Source organism: Sardina pilchardus, chromosome 5 (genome assembly GCF_963854185.1).
Source record: "Sardina pilchardus chromosome 5, fSarPil1.1, whole genome shotgun sequence".
Lineage (NCBI taxonomy): Eukaryota > Metazoa > Chordata > Actinopteri > Clupeiformes > Clupeidae > Sardina > Sardina pilchardus.
In genome coordinates this window covers 25,296,452-25,321,771 of record NC_084998.1, presented here as the reverse complement: position 1 = coordinate 25,321,771, position 25,320 = coordinate 25,296,452, and the positions used below count along the sequence as shown (strand labels likewise).

Below are 25,320 nucleotides of genomic sequence, written 5' to 3'. Positions count from 1 at the left end.
CCTTTGGAAACATCAATATTACAAAACATTACAGGGTGGAAAAAAACATTATACATTTTGATGCCACTTAAATACATCCAGTCTATCTTTACGTCGTGTTCTCATAATTACAAGTTATACATATAATAACTATAATACATCACAAACATGATTAAACATTAGTTACACATTAGTAAATAGTACTCCATCCTGTCTCACTACTGTAAATGACACTCCTATCATCACACACTGGATGGAAGGGCTCAGCCCATACACTGGCCTAAATGACAGCTGAAATGGTATTGATGTTCTAATGGTGAAGTCATTGAAGTCCCAACTTCATGTTCCCATCTCGTTGGGAAAAAATGATGCCTGAAGAAGACCCTGGTGGGTCGAAACATTGCATGTGGTTTTAAATAAACCTTGTCTGTTTTGGAGTCTCCAGTGTGCGGACATCTACTTTCTTTTATCACTGTTACAATGATTGTGTCCTGCACCTGGCCCCAGTGAGGTGGGATGTGCATGCACCTACAGTACTTAACCCATGTGGTTGTGGCCGTTGGCCCTGCAGGAGTGTGGTGGTGCCGGTGAAGAAGCCTCCTCCGGGCAGCCTGGCGGTGAACACGGTGGGCACCCCCACCACCAGCGGAGCCGCCACCCCAGGCAGCACACCCAACATCTTCGCCGCCGCCACCGCCACGCCCAAGAGCATGATCAACACCACAGGTGAGCTGGGTGCAGCACACACACACACACACACACACACACACACACACATACACCACCTCTCTCTCTCTCTCTCTCTCTCTCTCTCTCTCTCTCTCTCTCTCTCTCTCTCTCTCACACACACACACACAGACACACACACACACACACACACACACACACACACACACACACACACACACACACAGACAGACCATACACTCAAGTTGCTCTCACTCTTCTTTTCTTCACAGTGATGTTTAGGTACAGTATGCTGCTGTGAGGTTTTTCCATTTGGTGCATTAGCTTTTAATCTCATCCCAGTACCATCTATTTGTATTTATTGTTATCTATTTATTTTCCAAACAGTTAAGCAATAAACAGTACAAGGAGACTTGTTTTTAACTGTATATATAGCAATAATTGCTTCGAATTTTGACTATTGACAACGTTTGTTAAATATTGAAAGAGATACACACACACACACACACACACACACACACACACACACACACACACACACACACACACACACACACACACACACACACACACACACACACACACACACACACGTACACACATCCCTATAGACACAAATGACCTCTAGGAGGCTCTGTTTAGCTATAATATCATGGCTTCCTGGTTGCGCATGACACAGCAGATTCTGCCTGACAGGAAGTGTGCCCTCACTCCCAGAGAAACAATGCTAATCCAGACGGAGATGCGGTGAACACTGCAGTCACAGCACAGCACAGCTCCCCACGTCTCACTAGCGCTCACTATCAGCCTCCACACACACCTGGCCTGGCCTGCCTGCACAAATTAGCATGCCTTTGAAATGGACACAATTCCTCGTGTCAAAATGCAAACCTGTGCTAAATCGGTGCTCTGCATGGCTAATGTCACCAAACTGGAGGCTGTTGTGATTAATTGGGCCAAATGTGGCGTGTGTGAAAGCTTAATTAGCCTTAATTAGCCTGTCTTAGCTTCCCATTTACATTAAAGAGCTGCTTCAGCAGAAATATCTCAAAAGCTTTTGAATAAGAAGCTCTGCTAACTATTTGCACAACTCCACTGTACTGCAGACATTTTATGGGATGTACTGTATGCAGTACAATAAATTTGGCATAGAGGTTAGTCATTTGTTATATTAAATACACATCTCTTGTTGTAAACATAAATATGTTATTTTTTATCTATTCTGTTCATCTATAGTGATGCTAATATTGAACATCAGTTTACGACTTACAGTATGAAGGGTCAAAAACATAGTAGAGAGAATGTAAGTGAATTCAGTGCCAGTGTAGCTAATGTAGGTAGTTAATACGTATAGTAGTAGGTATGCGACTGCCACATCAGTATGCCTTAGGCTTAGGGGGCGTTAAGTTGATTTCTTCCAACTCTCTCTCTCTCTCTCTCTCTCTCTCTCTCTCTCTCTCTCTCTCTCTCTCTCTCTCCAGGTGCCACAGACTCTGCCTCCTCCTCCTCCTCCTCTTCCTCCAGCTTTGTGAACGGGGCCACCAGTAAGAACCTGCCGGCGGTGCAGACCGTGGCCCCCATGCCAGAGGACACGGTGGAGAACATGAGGTAGGCGCCCCCCAGCGGCGGCACTGTGGCGTTTTTTCTCGCCCCCTTCTTCACCATCGCCACCCTCCTCTTCCTCTCAGCATCTTCACACTCTCCTCTTTGCCATCCACCTTTCCTCTTTCCACCCCTCCATCACTCCGTTCCTCCTCCATCCATCCATCCATCTAGTCCACTCTTCATTGCGTGCACAGTAGTGTGTTCATCCCTTTGTTCTCGTGTCACTCAACTTCCAGTCTCCTCCTCCTCTCCTCCTCATGAGATTTTTGGTATCCCTGTTTCTTCCTCCACCTTGCCTCCTCCATCCACCTCCAGCTCCTGCTCTTCCCTCTGCTCTCACTAGCTCTCTGACTCGTAACCGTAACCATACTCAACCCAACGCACTGACCCCTTTTACATGTACCTGAAAATATCTGTACAAAAACCATCTCCGACTGCACTGAATCAAAAATAAACATACATTATTATGATGATGAGCTGTACTTTTAATATTGCATGATGCTGGATTGAAGGTGGTCGTGTTTGTTAAGTCATGCAGTACTGGACGTTTCTGTATTTGGTATGGTTGTCGAGACGAACCCTTACCGTCGAGACACACCTTCACCAAGTCTCTCTTCTGAGGCCACTTGTCCCACCTCTTCCTCCAGGCGCACTCTCACTCATGCATACTAACCACCTGAGCTCTGATGGATTCCATAACATGCTAAAGACTGTCATTTATGATCCTGTCCCGTTTGTATTGCAGTGCCTTTTGCGAGGTGGACCAGTGTCCACTCCGAACCGGGCTGACCCAACCAGAACTCAAATCCCTTAGCTCCCTGGCAGGATTCCAGGCAGCCCCCAGAGATGCAGGACAGTTCCTTAGGCAAGGAAGCTTCCATTGGTTGCCCCCCTCCCTCCCAAACATCCTCTCCTACCCCCCAACCCTGACAGCTAGATTGTGTAGCTCTCTTTGTCTCTCTCTCTCTCTCTCTCTCTCTGTCTTCCTCTCTTCCTCTCTCCACTTTACTCACTCTCTCTGCTCTCTCTGTGTTGTAATCTATCACTACTCTCTCTCCCTCTCTCTCCCTCTCTCCCCCCCCCCTCTCTCTCTCTCTCCCCTCTCTCTCTCTCTCACTCTCTCTCTCTACTCTCTCTCTCTCTGTCAGCCATTCCTCCTCTCTTCATTTCCCATCCTCACTCTTTCCTCTCCTCCGGCTCGATATCTCTGTACACACACACACACATACACACATACACACACACACACACACACACACACACGCATACACTCTTCAACAGCTACACACAATAGCTGGAGTGCACTAAAAGCTGATGGCAGAAGGCTTTAGAAGTGGTTACCATGGGACAACCCCCTCTTAGCGCATTAGTCTGTCGTCACTGATGGATTGATGGGAACTGATTCACTCCCCCACAGAGTAGCACACAGTCAGTCAGTCTCCTGACAGTGAGCAACGATTTGTACATTACTGTTGTACATTTGCTGTAGCCTTACACAAGTGTATTTTATTCCCTCAAAGAAAGTACGATCAAGATATATTTTTTTTAAACCGTCAGTAAAATGAAGTGTAAAAAGTGAGCTCACACTGACACAGGCTGACATCACCATAGGTTACCCACAAACATGTCTTGGTAACATGAAACATTTACCATGTTTTACAGGCAGAAATTGTATTTCATGTAAGTATTTTTAAACCGGGAGATGTTAATGTTAGAGTATCTTTCCCTTGTTACCTTACTCCTGCCCAAATTGACACTATTTTGTTTTGTAGCATTGAAAAGAAATGTGGTTGTTTCTCTGTTTCTCTGTTGTAATCGCTAATGAATGAGGTGATGGCCCAGAAAAGTGTGAGTTTGTGCCGAAGTGAATCACTTCCCCTCCCATCCAGTCTCCTCTCTGCTGCTATACTGTGGCAACCACACTGCCATTTACTCTGTACAGCAGACTTCACAAACTACAGTAGGCTTGGGTAGGAGATAGAGAGACTGTGCAGAAAGTGATGTGTGCAGAGAGAGAGAGCGAGCAAGAGAGAGAGAGGGAAAGAGAGAAAGGGATAGAGAGAGGGGGATGGATATTGTTAGTGCTGCTTTGGGGGGAATGGGTTGACCCAGAGTGCTCCATAACACCTGTAACAGCATCTCAACTCTCTGCCCGTCACTTACTAACACGGACGCCCTCTCGGGCCGCTCGGTGACCTCTCGAGCCTCACTTTGTGTCTGTTGTGTATGGTCTGACCACCAGTGCTGACCGCTGCTAACCCTGTTCCCCCTCCTCTCCCCTCTTTGGTACTCATACCGCCTGTCTGTCTCCCATCTCTCTCCTCTTTTTTTGTCTCTCTGTCGCTCCATCTCTCTCTCTCCTTTTTCGGTCACATTTCTCCCTTTTCTGTCCTCCTCTCCTCTCTTCTCCTCCACCTGTGTGTGTGTGTGTGTGTGTGTGTGTGTGTGTGTGTGTGTGTGTGTGTGTGTGTGTGTGTGTGTGTGTGTGTGTGTGTGTGTGTGTGTGTGTGTGTGTGTGTGTGTGTGTGTGTGTGTGTGTGCCCGTCCCACAGCATCACCACCAAGCTGGAGCGGGCGCTGGAGAAGGTGGCACCACTGCTGCGCGAGATCTTCGTGGACTTCGCCCCCTTCCTGTCCCGCACCCTTCTGGGCAGCCATGGGCAGGAGTTGCTCATAGAAGGTACAGGTGCTGTATTGTGCTTCCTTTTTTTCTTCCCCCCTTCCTCCTCGTCCTCCTCCTCCTCGTCCTCCTCCTCGTCGTTGTCGTCCTCCCCCACCTCCTCCTCGTCCTCCTCCTCCTCCTCACCGATGTCTGTGTGGAGGAGTCTTCACCTCGCCACGTCCCTGTCTGCCGCGTGTTTGTGTGTGTGTGTGTGTGTGTGTGTGTGTGTGTGTGTGTGTGTGTGTGTGTGTGTGTGTGTGTGTGTGTGTGTGTGTGTGTGTGTGTGTGTGTGTGTGTGTGTGTGTGTGTGTGTGTGTGTGTGTGTGTGTGTGTGTGTGTGTGTGTGTGTGTGTGTGTGTGTGTGTGTGTGTGTGTCTGCCACTGGCTGCCTCATGCCCGCATGGACCACGCACAGGTACTGTAACTGATGTCATGGTGTAGGGGATGGGAGGTTGGGAGAGTTGCAGTGCATGTCTTGTGCAGTTTGATGGCAGGAGATGTGGTAGTGAGGGGATGTGGTAGTGTGTGGGTATTTGCAGATAGCAAAACTGTAGTGTTCAGGGTGACGAGTGAGCCAGTTTAGGCTGCAGTGTATCTGCAGAGCTCAGATAGAATCACGCCCACTGCTTCTATGTGTGTCAGTCTGTTGTTCTGTCTCAGACACTGGAGCCCTCTGACTTCCTCTCTCTCTCTCTCTTCCTCTCTTTCTCTCTCTCGATCTAACTATCTGACTGTCTCTCTCTCTCTATCTGACTGTCTCTATCCCTCTCTATCTGACTCTCTCCCTCTCTCTCTCTCTCTCTCCCTCTCTCTTGTACTTTCTCTTCCTCTCTGTTTACCTATTTGCCTGTTGGTCAGAGGACTGCAGTGGCTGTGCTGTTGTACTGGTCAATCTCCTGTGCTGCCAACATCAGTCCTGCGTTTCAGTGTCTTGTCTTTCCCTAATATGTGTTTGTGTGGGTTGAGAGAAATAGTGTGTAAATGTGTGTGTGTGAGTAAAAGAGAGGGAGAAGAGAGAGAAAGAGTGTGTGTGTGTGAGTATTAGAGAGAGAGAGAGTGAGTGTGTGTGTGTGTGTGTGTATGTGAGTAAGAGAGAGAGAGAAGAGAGAGTGTGTGTGTGTGTGTGTGAGTAAGAGAGAGAAAGAGAAGAAAGTGTGTGTGTGTGAGTAAGAGAGAGAAAGAGAAGAAAGTGTGTCTGTGTGTGTGTGAGTAAGAGAGAAAGAGATGGAGAGAATCCGTGTCCTCCTCTGCTCACTCCTTGTCCCTTCTCTGCTCTGTGCAGGTCTGGTGTGTATGAAGTCCAGCACATCTGTAGTGGAGCTGGTCATGCTGCTCTGCTCTCAGGTAAGCTCATCACAGCACAGTACACCACAGCACAGCACAGCACAGCACAGCACAGCACAGCACAGCACAGCACAGTGTTCCCCACACTAGCTGTGCACCCATCTCTACGACCCTAATAGCATCAAGGAGATTATTTTAGGGATGTGCAGAGGTTGCTTCCAATTAGTCCATGATTGTCTCCTCTGAGGCCTACAGATAGTCAACAGATTATTCTAATGCTTACAGTGAAGCACAGGTAAGGGCTGAGGAAACTGAACTGCCAAGGAAACATTCTTCTACTTAAAGAAAACCTGAAAGACTTGTACAGCACATGAATCAGAAAAAATCCTAAGACAAATTAGTCTAAAGAAGTCTTTGTAACATTGACATTTTTGGTGATTTGGCACAAGCTGGAATAAGGACCGTAAGTGCTATGGGTGGATCTATTGCCAAATGCCTAGGAGGCACTCTGAATACCAAATCAAATCAATATAACCAAACTGTAAGGGGGACAAAAAAGAGCAGTTTGCAGAATGAAAAGCAAAATCAATAAAAGGCAGGACGTACTGTAGCACGTAGTGCAAGTGCTCATAAAAGAAGAGTCATGGGATGCTGTGATCAGAGAGCCCACTGACATTTACACCAGAGTCCATTTCCTCTCACTCAGCTGGAAGTGAAAATCTCTAACACACACACACACACACACACACACACACACACACACACACACACACACACAGGAGACTCTCTGGCCCGCCAGACATCTCCTTCTCCATTTTCAGAAAACAAAAAACATTTGGTTCTCCGTTTGGAGCTCGACACACAAGATTGTCGTCTGTTACCGCCCGCCAGTCGGACTCTTCGTGGGGTTTGTAAAGTCTGGTGTGGGTTGCTGCCCTGGTTGTGTGTTTGCAGTGAAACACCCTCTGCTGTTCACATAGCACACATGCCAGTGGTAGGCAGATAGCCAACCCATCCACTTGTACTGAGCACACACGGCTACACCCACCGAGCTCAATAGAGGGGGCGAGGGGTGGGGGTGGGGTGGGGGTGGGGTGGGAAGTTTGCAAGGACTGTACTGCCTAGTATTTCTCCAAAAGTATGGTAATATACCTAGTTTCAAGAGTATTGCACTGATGAAAAACCATCTATCAGTAATGGAAGCTCAAGAGCCAGCCAGTGCTTAACCGTGACAATTATCCTCTTGTTCAGTTTGTTTGTTTCGTTGTGTGATTTGTTTTGGCTCTGACAAGCAATACTTGTCACACCACACAACCGAGTTGTCTTCACACACATCTTCAAACTCTTTTTACACAGTTTCCCATTTGAATGATATCATAGCTTATGTCGGTATAGTTTAAATTATTAACGCAAGAATTCACCAAGCTCTACAGTATATCCATCCACAAAGCCTCACATGCAGATTTTTTTTTTTAAATATACATACAGAATATATAATTACCGTCAGTTTGATCCATCCTCAGTACGCTGGAGAACAATGCCTTCTCCTTTGCCCTCATCTTTCTGTCCATCTCAGCCATCCACATCAGAGAGTGTTCACAAGCACACAGAAGCCCAGCGTGTGTGTGTATGCGGACGCCTTGCTAAGGCACATCAAACGCCATTTCAGGCCATTTCCCTCTGTTCTCTCTGGGATTCTCCTCTTTACTCGGATGAGTCTGTGAAGGTCTGGTGAAGGTCCAGTCCTCCTTGCATCTGGACGCTCTCTCTTTTCTTTTCCTTCTTCTGTACTCGCTCTTTTCTTTTCCTTCTTCTGTACTCGCTCTTTTTTTCTTTTGCCTTTGTTCATCTCGGTATGGGGATGAACAGCCATGAAACGACTGAGAAAAGCCACAAAGAGCAATGAGGTGTCTCCCTCTCTCTCTCTCTCTCTCTGCTGCACACCCTGTGCTTTGTGGAGCTGTTTCATCTCCTTCTCCTCTCCACTCCACTCCTCTCTTGGTCTCATCCCTCCATCAGCCGGGGGGTAGCATTACAGCGCCTCCAGGCCGGGCCTCCATTAGTGGCTCCAGGGAGGAAACTTTAGCCCAAATATTGATTGGCAGGAAGGCAGAGGGTAACTGGAGCTCCCATCGCGGTGTCCTTCGGCAGCAATAAGTAGAAGGACAGGCTTGTTCTCCATTATAGCTAATGTAACAGGCAGGATCTCAGGGAGGCAATTGGATAAATAAATTATTTGATTTTGAATGAGTCAACAACTATGGTACAAATGCTTACTGTTTCCCGATTATTATTTTAACCCGGGATTTTTTTATTTCTGTTTTATATACCATTTTTGTTATTTTGACATTATTCTCCATATGTATTCCCAATGCCTGATTGTAGTATATCTATACTGCTCGTGAAAAATCACCACATGCCTGTAAAATTAACATTACTATATTGTGGAGGTGGTTTTCAATATCTGTGAGGCCCTATGTAATCTTTTTGTGCAGCTGTGTAGGCTACAGACCCTAAAAGTATAGAATAGGGGTTGCTGTTGTATCCGAAAGTATTGATCCAGGTCAGAGCAGACAGTAATGTAAGAGCATCTGTTTATTTCAGGAGTGGCAGAATTCAATACAGAAGAATGCTGGCCTGGCCTTCATCGAGCTCATCAACGAAGGAAGGTAACCAAACAATCCCCTTCAAGACACTAAAGTCACTACTACACTTTTAAAGTCAAGTGTCTCTTGTATTGTTTATGTTGGGGGGGGGGGGGCATGAAAAGATGATTTGGCTGCTGCTCAGCGTTCCTCAGGTAAAACATCTTCACTGTCTGACTGTGTGTGTCCTCTCGCCAGGCTGCTGTGTCATGCCATGAAGGACCACATTGTGCGGGTGGCCAACGAGGCCGAGTTCATACTGAACCGTCAGAGAGCAGAGGATGTCCACAAGCACGCCGAGTTCGAGGTGAGAACACCACAACATCAGCAGCCTACGGCCACCATCCTGCAACTTGGCCACATACTAGTAGAAAATACATTGCTACTGGACGTGACTCGTTCTCTAAATATCTCCCTGTGTTGTGCCCGTGTCCCGTGCCCGCAGTCCAACTGTGCCCAGTATGCGGCAGACAGGAGAGAGGAGGAGAAGATGTGCGATCACCTGATCAGCGCTGCCAAGCACAGGGATCACGTGACAGCCAACCAGCTCAAGCAGAAGATCCTCAACATTCTCACCAACAAGCATGGAGCCTGGGGCACCATGTCTCAGAGGTGAGGGAGGGGAAGGCTAGAGAATGATGGCAAAGATGTACAAGGATTACAATGCTTGCTAAATTGCTACTTTAACTATTGCTATATCGCTAAGTGAGTAAATACACGTGTAAAATGTTAAAACATGAATCGGTAGTTAAATGGTTAGCTGTTCTTCGTTCTTCACTCTCTCTGTGCTACTGTTGGAATTGATTTTCTATGAGTATATTATTTTATCAGTATGAACCTGACCCATGAGAGTGTGAACGTGTGCGTACTGTAATGTGTCTTGGTAGCATACTGAGTGTGATCATTATGTGTAATGTGTCTTGGTAGCGTACTGAGTGTGATCATGTGTGCTGTTGCCTTGGTAGCGTACTCCACGATTTCTGGCGTCTGGACTACTGGGAGGACGACCTGCGGAGGAGGCGGAGATTTGTACGGAACGCGTTTGGCTCCACCCACCCTGATGTCCCACTCAAGGATCTGGCCGAATATGGTCAGTGCTGTGAAGTCCACTGGGCACTAGAGATGTTTAGTTTGTGGCCATGCAAAAACAGAATGCTGTATCATTTACTAGCCTGGGTTGACTGCATAATTAACCTGGGTAGTGCACATTTAGCTTATTATAACATAGTTGGAATCACAGGGAAATGCGGGGAACACAGAGAAGGTATCAAATGATACTGTATGCATGTGACAAATAAACCTCCTTGTATCCTTGTAATTTATCTGTGTCTTCTAGCAATCAATCAGAAATGGTTTCGAAATCCATTTGAATGGTCTGAATGAAATTGGCTTTTGCTACAGTTCATGTGAGATGAAGTGTGTGTGTGTGTGTGTGGTGCAGGCACAGACGAGGAGGAGGACGAGAAATCCAAGAAGGCGTTCCGCAGCCAATCGGTGGTGGCGCAGAACCCCGAGACGGAGCTCATGCTGGAGGGAGACGACGACGCCGTGAGCCTGCTGCAGGAGAAGGAGATTGACAACCTCGCAGGTAACCTAGCAACCCCCCCCCCCCCCCCCCCACGCACACACACACACACACACACACACACACCACCCCCCACGGGGCAGCTCTCTCATTCAAAACAGTGGCCGCCATGATAGCAAATAGCAGTTTCATCTGTTTTAAACTTGCTCTTGTTATCTACAGTGAGGCTTGTCTCCCATGTTCACACAGGCAAAAGGCAAGCATCAAGTCCCAGCATCTCTCGCTCATCTCTCATCATGTCACAACAAAGTCCTCTTGAAGCCATTTACTTTGCATACTACATGAAGCGCTTTTTCATATGGTTATTAATAGTATTGGGTTGAATTATTTTAGCTTAATAAATTATTTATTGAGCAAAAGTATCGGATTCTCTCATTGTGCAATATCTTGTTATCATTGTGCAATGTCTTACCAGCAGGGTTCCTTCATGCATTTATTGTGTCTTAGTCAACCATGGTTCTCACAGCAACATTGTTCATTTCATTTTTAGCAAGTTTTCGCCCAAGAATATTTACCTCAAGAGGCAAGTTGTCCTTAAAAAAAAACATTAATGGAGACACTAACCAAAAGGTCCCTGATCAACGCTTATACAATCTTAAATATTTGTTAAAACGTAACACTTAATTGAGAGCAAGTTTCTGATTTTTTTTGTTGTTGATTTATCAAACATTTAACAGCGTTCAATCTCTTTAGGCAATAATTAACTGTAAAAAGCCATCTATGATTCGATGGAATTAACAGTTCTATGGCATATTTTAGGCTAACAACTCTGTAGTGCTGTAGAATATGATGGTCCACCCCAGTGTGTTCTAGGTGAGGTTCTGACCGGTTCTCGTTGCTCGTACAGGCCCTGTGGTGTTGAGCACGCCTGCCCAGCTGGTGGCTCCGGTGGTGGTGGCTCGTGGAACTCTCTCCATCACCACCACCGAGATCTACTTTGAGGTGGATGAGGACGACTCCGCGTTTAAAAAGATTGATGCAAAAGTAAGTGTGTGTGTGTGTGTGTGTGTGTGTGTGTGTGTGTGTGTGTGTGGCTGTCTGTGTGTGTGTGTGTGTGTGTGTGTGTGTGTCTCTGTGTGTGTGTGTGTGTGTGTGTGTGTGTGTCTGTGTGTGTGTGTGTGTGTGTGTGTGTGCGTGTGTGTGCCACTACACTATTTATTATCTTTTTTATCATATTACACAATTTCAGAGAAAGTCTATTAAAAAAAAACCTTCAGAGCATCACAATGTACCAAAAAGCTCTCTCTGAACGGTTGTAATAATGTGGTATTTCAACAAAGTCTATTAAGAAAACCTTCAGAGCATCACAATGTACGGAAATGCTCTCTTTGAACCAAAAGTAGTCTCTCTGAACTTCTGTAATATTGTGGTATTTCAATAAAGTCTAGGAAGAAAACCTTCAGAGCATCACAATGTGCTATGAGGGGTTTGATTTCTTCAAGCTTTTTCTCTCTCAGAATCGCTCTACAAATACTGTAAGATGGATGAATGCATTACCTTATAAAGTTTCCAAGCCATAGGGAGTCTGGGCTGTTTGTTTGTTGAGCAGTATGTTTACCATTTGTTATGTTTTTCCATTGTTCTCCCAGATTAGCAGCTTTAGAGTGCCTTTAGAAATGTCTCCCATTTGTTGTGGTAAATAGCGTGGGCATATCTTGTGCCAGAGACCACAGACAGCAGAATAGTGATTTGCATCCCCCAGTCCGTCTTCATACAGACTCCTTGAAGGCAGACGACTTCTCTTGAAGCATCTCCTCAGTGAGCTGTTTGGCATTAAAGTAAACTCCTGGGCTCGCTATTGAATTTTGATAGCAATGTACCTTCAGTGCATTCCTCAAAGACAAATAACACAAATAACTCTGTGCATAATACCCATCCATGTTACACTGAATCCGTCACTGTCCTACTAGTGCAGTTTGTGTCACGATGTCCTAACCCACAAATGCCAAACTGATCAGCTCATGGGTGCACTGGGATGCAGGCATTCAGTCATGCCACCCACTGCTGCTGTTTGCCCTGGAGCCTTAACCAAGACAGCCCCACTAACGCACAGCAGCGAAAGTGAAAAGCACTCTGTCTCTCGGGCTCTCTGTGTGTGTGTGTGTGTGTGTGTGTGTGTGTGTGTGTGTGTGTGTGTGTGTGTGTGCGTGCGTGCGTGCGTGCGTGCGTGCGTGCGTGCGTGCGTGCGTGCGTGCGTGCGTGCGTGCGTGCGTGCGTGCGTGTGTTGGGGTTCTAGAGCTGTAGACTATGCTGTGTGTGTGTGTGTGTGTGTGTGTGTGTGTGTGTGTGTGTGTGTGTGTGTCAGTGTTACTTAGATTACCAAGCATCTTACTGTGATGCACAATATATTTTTAAAATGATCTTGTATGGATCACAAAGAGAATTCATACCTCCACCTCTCTCTCTCTTTGGCCAGACTCTGTAACCAGGCCTTTTATTTCTCTACAATCTTTCAGAGCATGTTTACACTTAATGCATTAATTTTTTTAAACTTCAGAAGGTCTGAAAGGTCTGAAAGTTCAATAAAAGCGTCTGCTGTGTCTGTCAGGTCCTGGCCTACTCCGAGGGCCTCCATGGGAAGTGGATGTTCAGTGAAATCCGGGCGGTCTTCTCCAGACGCTACCTGCTCCAGAACACGGGCCTGGAGGTCTTCATGGCCAACAGAAGTAAGATCGCTGAGTTTAATGCTGTCTCATTTTTTGTGATTAATCATTTTTAGAAATGAAATGTAGAAGAGTAGAAATGTACGAAGAACACAAGGCGAAACGAGAGTAAACTCATGAGATAATACTCTAGCAAAGCCATTATGAAAGAGAGTTTTGAGACAATTCTCCTAATACAATATCTCAGGAAGTATCGAGTCGAGCTATAGTGTTCTAATAAAATGTTTTTAGAGTCAGAATGTCATTTGGACTTCATGGGTAGTTGGTCTAATGCTGTTTTTCACAGAATGACTTTCATAGCGACTCAATTCTCTGGTACCGGTGGTGATTTTTATTCATTTGTTGTCTCCTAGCTTCCGTCATGTTCAACTTCCCTGATCAGGCGACAGTGAAGAAAGTGGTGTACAGTTTGCCCCGTGTGGGAGTTGGCACCAGCTATGGCTTGCCCCAGGCAAGGTAAGGCCCTCATGGACAATGGTTCACCATGGCAGGAATGAACATGGCCTGGAGTGTTATGTTGGACATCTATGAGTATGACGTAGGGTTCAGACCAAAGATTCCCGGCGAGACGAGCCGCGACGTTCTAAAACCTTGCAACTGCGACTAAACATGTTGAATGCTTTTTGACGGCTTGCAACAGATTGACTACATGCAACATATTCACACCGCTGCAACTCTGGTCTCGTTGCGTTGAATTGGGCCTAAGACGTTGTAGTCTAAAATCCACACCATGTTCCTCAAATGGTTCTAGTGTCTGAAGTGTACCAGGACTACAGTCCCTGCTAAAAAGGGCATGTCTGCTTAACTAACGGTCACTTTGGCAAACAAAGCCGGTGTGTTTGAGTGAGGTCTGTGTGTGCTGTCCACCTCTGACCATGGCATCTGTCCCCTCAGACGGATCTCTCTGGCCACTCCACGGCAGCTCTTCAAGTCTTCCAACATGACGCAGCGATGGCAGAGGAGGGAGATCTCCAACTTTGAGTACCTCATGTTCCTCAACACCATCGCAGGTGGGTCAGCACTGGACAAGGCACACGTTCCTGATACCACTGATGGCTTTTTCATAAAAGGAGTGGTTTTAGCATGTCATGTAGCTGAGAGCAGTTTCATTATGACTGCTGTTGTTATTATAGATGCACATGAATGTTCTAATGTACTAATGTGCTGTTGTACTGAATGTACTGTTCTGCGTGTGTGTTCAGGGAGGACGTACAATGACTTGAACCAGTATCCCATATTCCCCTGGGTGCTCACCAACTACGAGTCCGAGGAGCTGGACCTCACCCTCCCCGGGAACTTCAGAGATCTCTCAAAGGTATCAAAGGATCAGGCCGGCCATCCAACTACTGTAAAGACAAAAAGATGATCAGATAGTGTGTACCTTATAGCAACACCAGCAGAGTTTTTTGTACCTTAAAATAATGTTTCCAAAATCATTTCAGTGGTTCATCAACTCGTAATAGGGTGAATGGCACTTCTGCTTTCGCTTTGCGGCCCTCTATCGGCTATAACCGCACTATGTACAGTCTGTTTGCCAGATCGGGTAGCAGATCTGTAGTTCGATGGAATGATACATAAGAAACTACAAATTTGACTTGCTTCGATGTCGCAATACATCATACTTTCATAAAATCATGCAGCATTCTTTACCTTGTCTGTGGACATTATTATTTGCTGGATAAACAAATAGCGTGCGTGCAACAGGAAAAGTGATTTACAGTAGTGTTGCTTTAAGGGCAGAGGAAATGGCTTCTTGAAAAGCTAATAACAATTGAGAATATAGTTTTGTCGAGCAAGTGATGGGTTTGGTGTGCAAATAATGTGTGGGATTCTGTGTCGCTGCTCTTCTGACTTGTCACACTCCTCCTCTTCCTGTCTGGCCATCTCAGCCAATCGGAGCCCTGAATCCAAAGCGCGCCGCGTTCTACGCAGAGCGCTACGAGAACTGGGAGGAAGACGGAACCCCCCCTCACCATTACGACCTGCTCTACTCCACATCCGCCGGCACGCTCTCCTGGCTCGTCAGGATAGTGAGTACAGCCCGCATCGTCATGACCGACAATACACACCGTCACCAAGAGGGGTCGCCAAAACTCACCTATGTGTCTGTCTGACTGTTTCTGCTGTAGGAACCCTTCACCACCTTCTTCCTCAGCGGCAATGACAAGAAGTTTGACCACGCTGACCGCACCTTCTCTGGCATCGCGCGCTCTTGGAGGAACTGTCAGAGAGACACCTCTGATGTGAAGGTGAGAGTTGACAGAACACAATGCGTTCAATGTATATTAATGGCCAATACTATGGAGCCCCCAAAGAGACATGTGCAGCTGTGGTTCAGTTCCCTGGCCCGTGGTTTGTCTTAGGTCAGTGGAATACTTTATCTTAGGTCAGTGGAATACACTTGGCCATTAGTAGTAGTGTATCTTTATTTGATTCTCAGAAAGTTTGTGGACTGAAGGCAAGCTACAAATGATTGCTGACGTTGTGGTTGCTGTGTCTTCACAGGAGCTGATCCCAGAGTTCTACTACCTCCCCGAGATGTTTGTCAACAGCAATGGCTACAGCCTGGGCGTGAGGGACGACAGGATGATGGTGTGTGACGTGGACCTGCCTGCATGGGCCAAGAAGCCAGAGGACTTTGTCCGAATCAACAGGATGGTGAGGGAACTCCTCATGGCTTATTTGTTGGAGAAATTTAGTATTTATCTTAGATATTCATTCAATTCCTTTCAGATCACTTTGTCCCAGGCATAATTTGAATTATGCCGTAATTCTACTGTAAGATACTGTACAGTACATCACTACGTTCAGGATACCGTATTTACTGTATTTGCAGTAAGCGCTGTTGTACAATGGCACAGTTGTGTGTTTGATTGTGGAGTGTATACAGTGTATGCAGTGTATATCTGTGTATATGAATCTGTTCCCCTGTTATCTCCCAGGCTCTGGAGAGTGAGTTTGTGTCCTGCCAGCTGCACCAGTGGATTGACCTCATCTTCGGCTACAAGCAGCGCGGCCCAGAGGCCGTCCGGGGCCTCAACGTGTTCCACTACCTGTCCTACGAGGGGTCACTGAGCCCCGACACCATCACTGACCCGCTGCTCAGAGAGGTGCGTACTAGACCAGGCAGGAGGGCAGATAACATAGGACCAGACATCCTTAATAGCACTAACACCTGGATCAGACATCCTTAATAGCACTAACAACTGGACCAGACATCCTTAATAACACTAACACCTGGATCAGTCATCCTTACATGTAATAGCACTAACACCTGGATCAGTCATCCTTACATGTAATAGCACTAACACCTGGATCAGACATTCTTACATGTAATAGCACTAACAACTGGATCAGACATCCTTACATGTAATAGCACTAACAACTGGATCAGACATCCTTAATAGCACTAACAATTGGATCAGACATCCTTAATAGCACTAACACCTGGATCAGACATCCTTAATAATACTACAGTAATTTCCTGTGTATTAGCTGCATTGTGTATAAGCCACAGGACAGTGTTTTATGCAAGGTCAAAGAAACAAAACCATATTAATACCATATTAACTGCCCCCTGTGGATTAACCTCATAGCTGAAGAAATGTTCCTAAATCAATGTATAAGCCGTGGCTAATAGTTGGGAAATTACGGTAACAACTGGATCAGACATCCTTAATAGCATTAACAACTGGATCTGACATCCTTAATGACACTTTTACGGTTTGAAATGTTAGCAAAAAAATTATATTCAAAATCACATCTTTGAAGATAACAGAAATGTATTTAGGATGTATTTAACGGTTACAGTTATGCTACTTAGCAGATGCCTTTGTCCAAAGCGAAATATATGCTATACTTCACCATGCATTGATTATGTTGACGCCTCTCCCCTTCCCCTTTCTCTCTCTGTCTCTCTCTGTCTCTCTCTCTCTCTCTCTCTCTCTCTCTCTCTCTCTCTGTTCTCTATTGTTCATTGTTCTGCAGACCATGGAGGTCCAGATCCAGACGTTTGGCCAGGTCCCATCTCAGCTGCTCATCGAGCCCCACCCGCCACGCAGCTCCGCCATGCACCTGGTGAGAGCCTCGGCACACGTCTCCCTCCTGCCCTACCGTCACAACCACACACACACACACACACACACACACACACACACACACACACACACACACACACACACACACACACACACCATGCACCTGGTGAGAGCCTCGGCACACATCTCTCTCCTGCCCTACCGACACACGCACATACACACACACACACACACACACACACACGCACACACACACACACACACACACACACACACACACACACACACACACACACAGCACTGTGCATGAAGGGTTCACAGCTGGTCACTACTGATCTGTATTAGGGATGGGACAAAATATTGAGTATCGAAATATCGTATCAACAGATGTTTGTGATTCAAGCATCAATACCTAGCGCCCAATATCAATATTTGTGCTAAAACATGCAAGTGATCCAAATGGATAACCAATTTGACCAGACCAACCTGACATACTCCTCACAACTTCATGAGTTCCAGCGGTGGCCCGTTTCGAGTAAGCTTGTGATTGTATGAACACTTGCACTTTGTTGTACATCAAATGCATCATTTTGCCAATGCAGGGCTATTTTTTACCCTTCATTTATACAGACATTATGATGAATCACAGATTATTATGTATTGTGTATCACAGAATTCTGATATTACTGTTATCATTTGTGTGTGAGTCCCACCCCTAATCTGTATTTGTACACAGGCTGTGAACTGTGCGTCATAAATCTTCCACTTGCACTATGCAGATGTTTTTTAAGTCGCTTTGGCAAGGACACTGATCTGAGACAGAGGCACACACACACACACACACACACACACACACACACACACACTCACACTCACACTCACACACACACACAGGCCTTGTCAGGAAGCAGATGTGTGGTCCCACATTTGCTGAGCTGGTAGAGCTCGTGCAGCATCTTAATGGGCCCTCTGACTGGCAGCCAACAGAGGACAAGTGGCGTCCCATCAGTGCACTAGAGCTAAGTGCTGCCTTGTTATTCACACGGGTGTGTGTCTAAATGGCTTCAAATGAATCTGACCCAGGTCACTTGATTCCGAACATCACGTCCACCTAGGGTCACCTTCCTCCCCCTTCCCCCCACCTACCTACCAATCCCCCCCCCCCAACCCCGCCCTTCCTTCCCGACGCCCCAGTGCCTGCAGCCCTCCTCTGTGTGTGTACCTCGTAGTTCCGCACTAATATACCTCTCTCCATCCTGTCCTCCTCTCCTTGTCTCTCCATCCTCATCCTCCTCCCTCTCTCCTCCTTTTCTCCTTCTCCTCTCTATCCCTGTGTCTTATCTCCCCTTCCCTCTGGGTTCCTTCCCCTCCTCTCTACTCCCCTACTCTCCCTCCCTTCCCTACCTCTTGCTGCCTTCTATCTCTCTCTCTCTCTTTCTTTCTCTCTCTCCCCCTCTCTCTTTTCTTTTCTCTCTTCTGCCTTTTCTCTCTCTTTCTCTCTCTCCCCCTCTCTCTTTTCTTTTCTCTCTTCTGCCTTCTCTCTCTCTCTCTCTCCCTCTCTCTCTTTTCTTTTCTCTCTTCTGCTCATCAGTGTTTCCTTCCCCAGAGTCCGCTGATGTTTAAGGACCAGATGCAGCAGGACGTCATCATGGTGCTCAAGTTCCCGTCCAACTCGCCCGTCACGCACGTGGCGGCCAACACGCTGCCGCACCTCAGCATCCCCGCCGCCGTCACCGTCACCTGCAGCCGCCTCTTCGCCGTCAACCGCTGGCACAACACCGTCGGTGAGTCGGGACATCACACACACACACACACACACACACACATATGGGCATCCCATGGGCATCACACACACACACACACACACACACACATATGGGCATCCCATGGGCATCACACACACACAAACATACATATGGGCATCACACACACACATATGGGCATCACATGGCACAGTCAATGCTTCTACTGTATCTCAAACCTCATCAAGTCAGGGAGGCCCCTTTCAATATCCAAGGCCACTCATAGAGAATGTAAAGCTGGGTTGGCAAGAGCTCTGCTCTACCTAGTTCATGAGTGGTGGTCATGGGATATGTACTGTATCTGTCTGTCCTCAATCGTGTCTGTCAAGATGAAGTATTAGTAATGGTGGCCGTGTCCAGTCTAGTTAATAAAAATGCTGTTCCTGTCTCTTGTGTGTTTGTGTGTGTGTGTTGAAGGACTAAGAGGAGCTCCAGGATACTCTTTAGAACAGGCTCATCATCTTCCCATCGAGATGGACCCTCTGATTGGTGAGTAAAAGACTTCATGGAAACATGCCAAAAAAAAAAGGAATGAGAGAGAGAGAAAGAGAAGAAGAAGAAACCTAAAAGCTGGAAAAGAACGTAACAAAAGCACAATAAACATTTTTGTATGTACTGTATGATCATGTGATGCAGACTTGCTGTGGTGTTTGTTGTGTTACTGTAGCGAACAACTCTGGGATAAACAAGAGGCAGATCACAGACCTGGTGGACCAGAGTATCCAGATCAACACGCACTGCTTCGTGGTGACCGCTGATAACCGCTACATCCTGGTGTGTGGCTTCTGGGACAAGAGCTTCCGAGTTTACTCCACAGAGACCGGTACGCTCACATTAGATTGTTGCATTTGTGCTGCTTTATTATCCTAACAAGATTTAAAACGTCACATTTTTATCATGATAACACTTTTCATAATCAAATGAGTGAGTATCCAAACATGAGTTGCCCTGACATATTTCTATGACCTATGAAAGCCATAGATCAAACATTTGTAGCTGTAGTTGTTGTAGTTTTGTTTGTGCTTTGTGTTTTTATGGACAGAAAACAAAGAGTGTAACACCGTGTCCTAACTGCAAGCGACGCGACCGAATGCGTGCAACAAAATCAGTTCCATCGCTGTATTTTCAATTGGAATGTCCTGACTGAATGCGATGCGACTGAACGCGACAAGTTGCTTTGCTACGCGACTTCTTCAACCCTGTTTTGTCGCTCTGTCCGTTTCTATTTTAGTCACATCGCGTCGCCTTGACATTAACTTTCTCACGACGCAACAAAGGTTCATTAAAGAATGTTAACGGATACAATGTTCACACAAACTATCAGGCGCACCAACAGTCGCGCAGTCGCGTACAATTAGGACACGGTGTAAGAATAACTTTTAGTTCCGTATCACTTGGACTGTGTGTGTGGGCGCGGGCATGTGGTTGTTCACGTGTGTACCTGTGTGTGTGGGTTTGTGCGATATCCACTCTTCCTCTTTCTCTGTGGCCAGGTAAGCTCACCTAGATTGTGTCTGGCCAGAGCGTGTGTGTTTTTGATTTCACTCTTCCTCTTTCTCGGTGGCCAGGCAAGCTCACGCAGATCGTGTTCGGCCACTGGGATGTGGTCACCTGCTTGGCCCGCTCCGAGTCCTACATCGGCGGGGACTGTTACATCGTGTCGGGCTCCAGGGATGCCACTCTGCTGCTCTGGTACTGGAGTGGACGGCACCACATCATCGGAGACAACCCCAACAACAGTGAGTCCCTCCTCCAGCCATGTGTTACCATGCGCCACGTACTGGAGCTGCTGTAACACAGTCATCTGCAGGATTAATAAAGTATCAATCAGTCAATCAATATTGGCCCGTGATTGATGGATTGATGGCTGTCTCATGTATAGCCTCCCTAGGTGGTGTAGTGTATGATTCTCCATCTTTAGTGTATATGTCCTATAGCATCTATATAGGTTTCTGTATGTACCCTGTATCATATACAGTAGGTTCCCTGGAGTATGTCTATGTGCATGTTTGTTGCAGGTTTTCATGCATAATATCTTTAACGTTTATGATGTAAAATAGTTGTCCACAGACATGTACTGTATCTGCCACATGCAGTGTCAACAGCAATCACATCAATGTTTTGAGTGAAGATAACAGGACGAGTACAGCTGGTGTTTGTAGGACTGTGTTTGTTGACTGACAGGTGTTTGTGCTGGTGTGTGTGCAGGTGACTACCCGGCCCCTCGCGCCGTGCTCACGGGCCATGACCACGAGGTGGTGTGTGTGTCCGTCTGTGCTGAGCTGGGTCTCGTCATCAGCGGAGCTAAAGGTCTGTATGTTACACACAAACAAAGGCCTAGACTGTCTGTAGGCCTGGCCTAACATTGAATATATACAAGTGAATGCACAGTATGAAGATCAGTCGTGTCGTTTTCTAATGCTGGATGTTTGTGTGCGTATGTGTGTGTATGTGTGTCTGTGTGTGTGTGTGTGTGCGTGTGTGTGTGTGTGTGTGTGTGGTCAACAGAGGGGCCGTGCCTGGTGCACACCATCACTGGTGACCTGCTGCGGGCCCTGGAGGGCCCAGAGAACTGCCTGCGGCCGCGCCTCATCTCCGTGTCCAGCGAGGGCCACTGCATCATCTACTACGAGAGGGGGCAGTTCTGCAACTTCAGCATCAACGGCAAGCTGCTCGCCCAGATGGACATCAACGACTCCACACGGGTAAGACCTCGGAGAGTAGATGGAGATGTTGTGACAAAAGAGTAGTGTGTGTACTGTGTGTATGTCTGTGTGTGTGTGTCTGTGTGTGTCTGTGTGTGTCTGTGTGTGTCTGTGTGTGTGCGTGTGTGCGCCTGTGTGTATTTGCTCGTCTGTTTGTGTGGGTGCGTGAATGTGTGTGTTTGACTGTGTGTGTGTATTTGAGTGTATGCGTGTGCATGAGAAAAACTTGTGAGAAAAAGGCCATGATCACGATTATTCATGTGAGTGTGTGTGAGCAATCATCTGTGTATGTGGACAAAAGAGAAGTGGAAGCAGCTGTTGTGTTGACCAACTGTCTGGCCCTCTGGTCCTCTCCGGCGGTCGCGTAGGCCATCCTGCTGAGCAGCGACGGCCAGAACCTGGTGACGGGAGGGGACAACGGCGTGGTGGAGGTGTGGCAGGCCTGCGACTTCAAGCAGCTCTACATCTATCCTGGCTGTGACGCCGGCATTAGGGCTATGGACTTGTCCCATGACCAGAGGTACTGTATACACACACGCTCCCACACACTCTTAGCTCACTTCCTGTATTTTATGGGTTTGTATGTTGTGTCATTTCATTGTGCAACTTTCGAGCCGCTTGACAGTTCCTGTCTGGCTGTTAGGGGAGTGTATGGATGTCCTGTTTGTTCTGTCTATCTGACTGAGCTGTGTGGTCCAAGGTGACCCTTACAGAAATGTCAGGTTTCTAGACAACAGTTGCCGTACATTTGTGGAAAGGTCATATTTTCACATGTAAATTATGTTTCTGGCAAACAGTTGCGGTTAACTTTTGGCAATGTTTTTTTTTGCAAATTTGCAGTGGTGTGTGATGGCAAATCACTGGCGAACACATTTGCCACTAGTTCAGGCAAAACTCATTGTTGCCAGAACTTTGCTGGAAGTTTGCCTCTAGCAGCCAACAGTGGCAAATTTCTGGCAATATATTCTAGTGACCTCATTTGTTTCCCATAATTCACCTTCAAGTTTGCTGAAAATCTACCGCAAACATTGAACTTTTGTAAGGGGTCATTTCCAAAAGGATCGATGAATGTCTGACTGTAAATCTATACGCTAGCACTCCGCTAGTCGATGTTGCCGTAGTGATGGGAGTGCAGCGGTGGTCAGCGGATGCCCTCTCATGCCTCTTGGTCTCTCCACAGGACTCTGATCACTGGCATGGCGTCCGGGAGTATCGTAGCGTTCAACATTGATTTCAACCGGTGGCACTACGAGCACCAGAACAGGTACTGACGTCAGCGAGCAGGAGGAGCAGGAGGAGGAGGAGGAGGAGCAGCGGGCAGGAGGAGCAGACTGGAAGAGGTGAGCGAATGGCATGTGCTGGGCCCCATCTCAGCCGCCCGGGAGCCAATCAGCTCCTAGGAGGGACTAGTGAGTGACATCTGTAAGCCCCGCCCCCCTCCCCTAAGCATTGAGACGGCCGGCGGGGAGGGGAGGGGGGCGATCGATCAAAAAACACAAAAAAGAAAAGTAAAAGAAAAACGAAAACTGTGACTTCTCTCTACACGTTAAACACACCTGAGCCCCAGTGGAGATGGGGAGGGTCCCACTCATATCAGGATTAACCCCGCGTGGGACGGTCCGCTGTTTTTCCTCCCCCCCCCCAAAAAAAAACTGTGAAAACGAACACGAGCAAGTTCAGCGACGAGCATCGCAGAAGACACCGCGTGCAGCAAGCTGAAGTCCGGGGCCAGTCTCGTTGTCCCCCTGGCCCAGCACCCTCGGCGGAGAAAGGGATGCTTTTTAACCCACGGCGCGGCGAGAAGAAAAAAACACAACGAAAGAATCATGTCTGTATCGGTTGCCGTGTTTTCCGATTTCTTTTTTTTTTTTTGAATGAGAAGTGCAAATGAACAAAGAGACCAAACGAAAGCATAGAAGAAAAAAAAGAAAAGAAAAAGAATCAACAGATCAACCGTTCCCTAAACTGCAATCCGTAGTTGCTTACGATGGGGGAGGAAGCTACAGAATCTCAATCTCCACCTCTCTCCCCATGATGGATGACACATCACCTTTAATTTATTAACTTGCTGTATGTACATTAATGTGTAATAATGATAATAATAAATGACCATGGTGTAATATGGGAGCTGCCAAAAAAAGAGAAGGGGAGGAAATGCATTACCTGAAATCTAGACTCACTTTCCTCTTTGTATATTTGGTAACTGTATTGTCATATATGTATATATTGTGTTGGTTAAGACAGCAAGGCATGCGAGGTGGGCTTAGGGGGGAAAGGAAAGAAGGTTACCCTCTCTCTCTCTCACACACACACACACACACTCTCTCTACACACTACACACTACACAAGGATATTTGTTGATTATTTAAGAGAAACTAATCTATGTAAGAATTTTTTTTATGTTTGTTTTTCTTTTGTGTTGCCACCCCACACCAATGACACATCTATTATTTATTAGTGTTCTGAGTTCTGCTTCTCTGCCTTGGCTCTGGGGGCCGCCCTGTCAAGGGCGGGGTCGCGCATCGATGTTTGTATTTAAAATGATATTGAAAAACCATGTAATGATCGATTTCAGCAGCCACACACACTACTGTAAGCAATATCATGACTTTGTAGCTTTGAAAATGTGCCCTGGGTGATCGCCGACAAACCTGTGGAAAGATGGATCAGACAAGAAGATGGGAAACAGGCTTCTGGGTAACACACCGACACACATACACACACACACACACGCACATGCACATACGTATAGAACAGTTTGACATCCAAAAAAATAAGAAAAAGAAAAGAAAATATTTTTGGATTTACAGTATGAAACCTAATGCTATTGTATCCATGTTTTATTGCAGAAATGTAAATTATGACATAAGTTAAAAAAAGAAGGAAAGAAAAGAAATAAATTATGCAAAGAACGTGTGAGAACTTGCCTTTTCATTGGCCATACGTTTGCATATGATTTGAACTGAGCAACAGAGTTGCATGCCAGACAAGTGATTTTGTCAGTACTGTATATTTGATTTCATTTATACGGTTTAGAAGTCTATTTTTATTCATTTGTTCTTTTTGTTTCTCTACCAAGACGGACAACATCCTCCGAGTCCCATCACGATATCTAGTTTCGTTTTCATGTGCTGCTTTTCATTATCCTCACTTGTTGAGAACACTGTTCATTCTGATTGCTTTCGATTACCTCCCGTTTTGTTGAAATTGACGAGGAAGGTCCACATTGTTGTTGCATAATGGTGCAACTTGAAAAAGCCAGTAATCCTTGGAAAGTGTCTCTATACAAATTGTTGAACCGCTGATTCATGCCAATATATAAAGATCAATAACTGTAAATTAAAATGGTTTCCTTTTTGTCGTATTTATAATAAAACAAACAAAACAAAAAATCTGTATAGTGAGTTGTTCCTTTGTCTAGTCAGTGACAAATCCACACACGAAGTTCCACTTCCTGCTTTATGTAAGACTCGTTATGCCAGTGAATGAGCTTGCAAGATACATCTGTCAATTCCAATCTACTAGGAGTGTATGTTGCAAAAACATGTACTGTATGCCATCATTTTGAGTAATTCAACATTTATTACAACAATAAGCCTGTTTTGTCCATATATAAATAAAATAAAAACCCAGATGAAATAGATTACTCTTTAAACATTCAAAGTA

At 46.2% G+C, this 25,320-nt stretch overlaps 1 protein-coding gene across 1 annotated transcript in view; it reads left to right on the top strand.

The window, feature by feature from the left end:
• nbeaa (neurobeachin a) overlaps window positions 1-25,037 on the top strand; it is a 123,707-nt gene extending 98,670 nt beyond the window's left edge. Inside the window, exons 31-58 of the mRNA XM_062537110.1 lie at window positions 551-705; window positions 2,148-2,274; window positions 3,017-3,136; window positions 4,824-4,951; window positions 6,216-6,277; window positions 8,822-8,886; window positions 9,061-9,169; window positions 9,308-9,474; window positions 9,828-9,952; window positions 10,304-10,450; window positions 11,295-11,431; window positions 12,996-13,113; window positions 13,464-13,566; window positions 14,005-14,120; window positions 14,313-14,425; window positions 15,000-15,140; window positions 15,240-15,359; window positions 15,616-15,768; window positions 16,053-16,220; window positions 17,098-17,187; window positions 18,739-18,931; window positions 19,367-19,438; window positions 19,617-19,772; window positions 20,518-20,688; window positions 21,158-21,259; window positions 21,458-21,654; window positions 22,023-22,174; window positions 22,835-25,037. Of these exons, the coding sequence (XP_062393094.1) occupies window positions 551-705; window positions 2,148-2,274; window positions 3,017-3,136; window positions 4,824-4,951; window positions 6,216-6,277; window positions 8,822-8,886; window positions 9,061-9,169; window positions 9,308-9,474; window positions 9,828-9,952; window positions 10,304-10,450; window positions 11,295-11,431; window positions 12,996-13,113; window positions 13,464-13,566; window positions 14,005-14,120; window positions 14,313-14,425; window positions 15,000-15,140; window positions 15,240-15,359; window positions 15,616-15,768; window positions 16,053-16,220; window positions 17,098-17,187; window positions 18,739-18,931; window positions 19,367-19,438; window positions 19,617-19,772; window positions 20,518-20,688; window positions 21,158-21,259; window positions 21,458-21,654; window positions 22,023-22,174; window positions 22,835-22,925 (3,598 nt within the window). The 3' untranslated portion in view covers window positions 22,926-25,037. The remainder of the gene's footprint in view (window positions 1-550; window positions 706-2,147; window positions 2,275-3,016; window positions 3,137-4,823; window positions 4,952-6,215; window positions 6,278-8,821; window positions 8,887-9,060; window positions 9,170-9,307; window positions 9,475-9,827; window positions 9,953-10,303; window positions 10,451-11,294; window positions 11,432-12,995; window positions 13,114-13,463; window positions 13,567-14,004; window positions 14,121-14,312; window positions 14,426-14,999; window positions 15,141-15,239; window positions 15,360-15,615; window positions 15,769-16,052; window positions 16,221-17,097; window positions 17,188-18,738; window positions 18,932-19,366; window positions 19,439-19,616; window positions 19,773-20,517; window positions 20,689-21,157; window positions 21,260-21,457; window positions 21,655-22,022; window positions 22,175-22,834) is intronic.
• The last annotated feature ends 283 nt before the right edge of the window (window positions 25,038-25,320 follow it).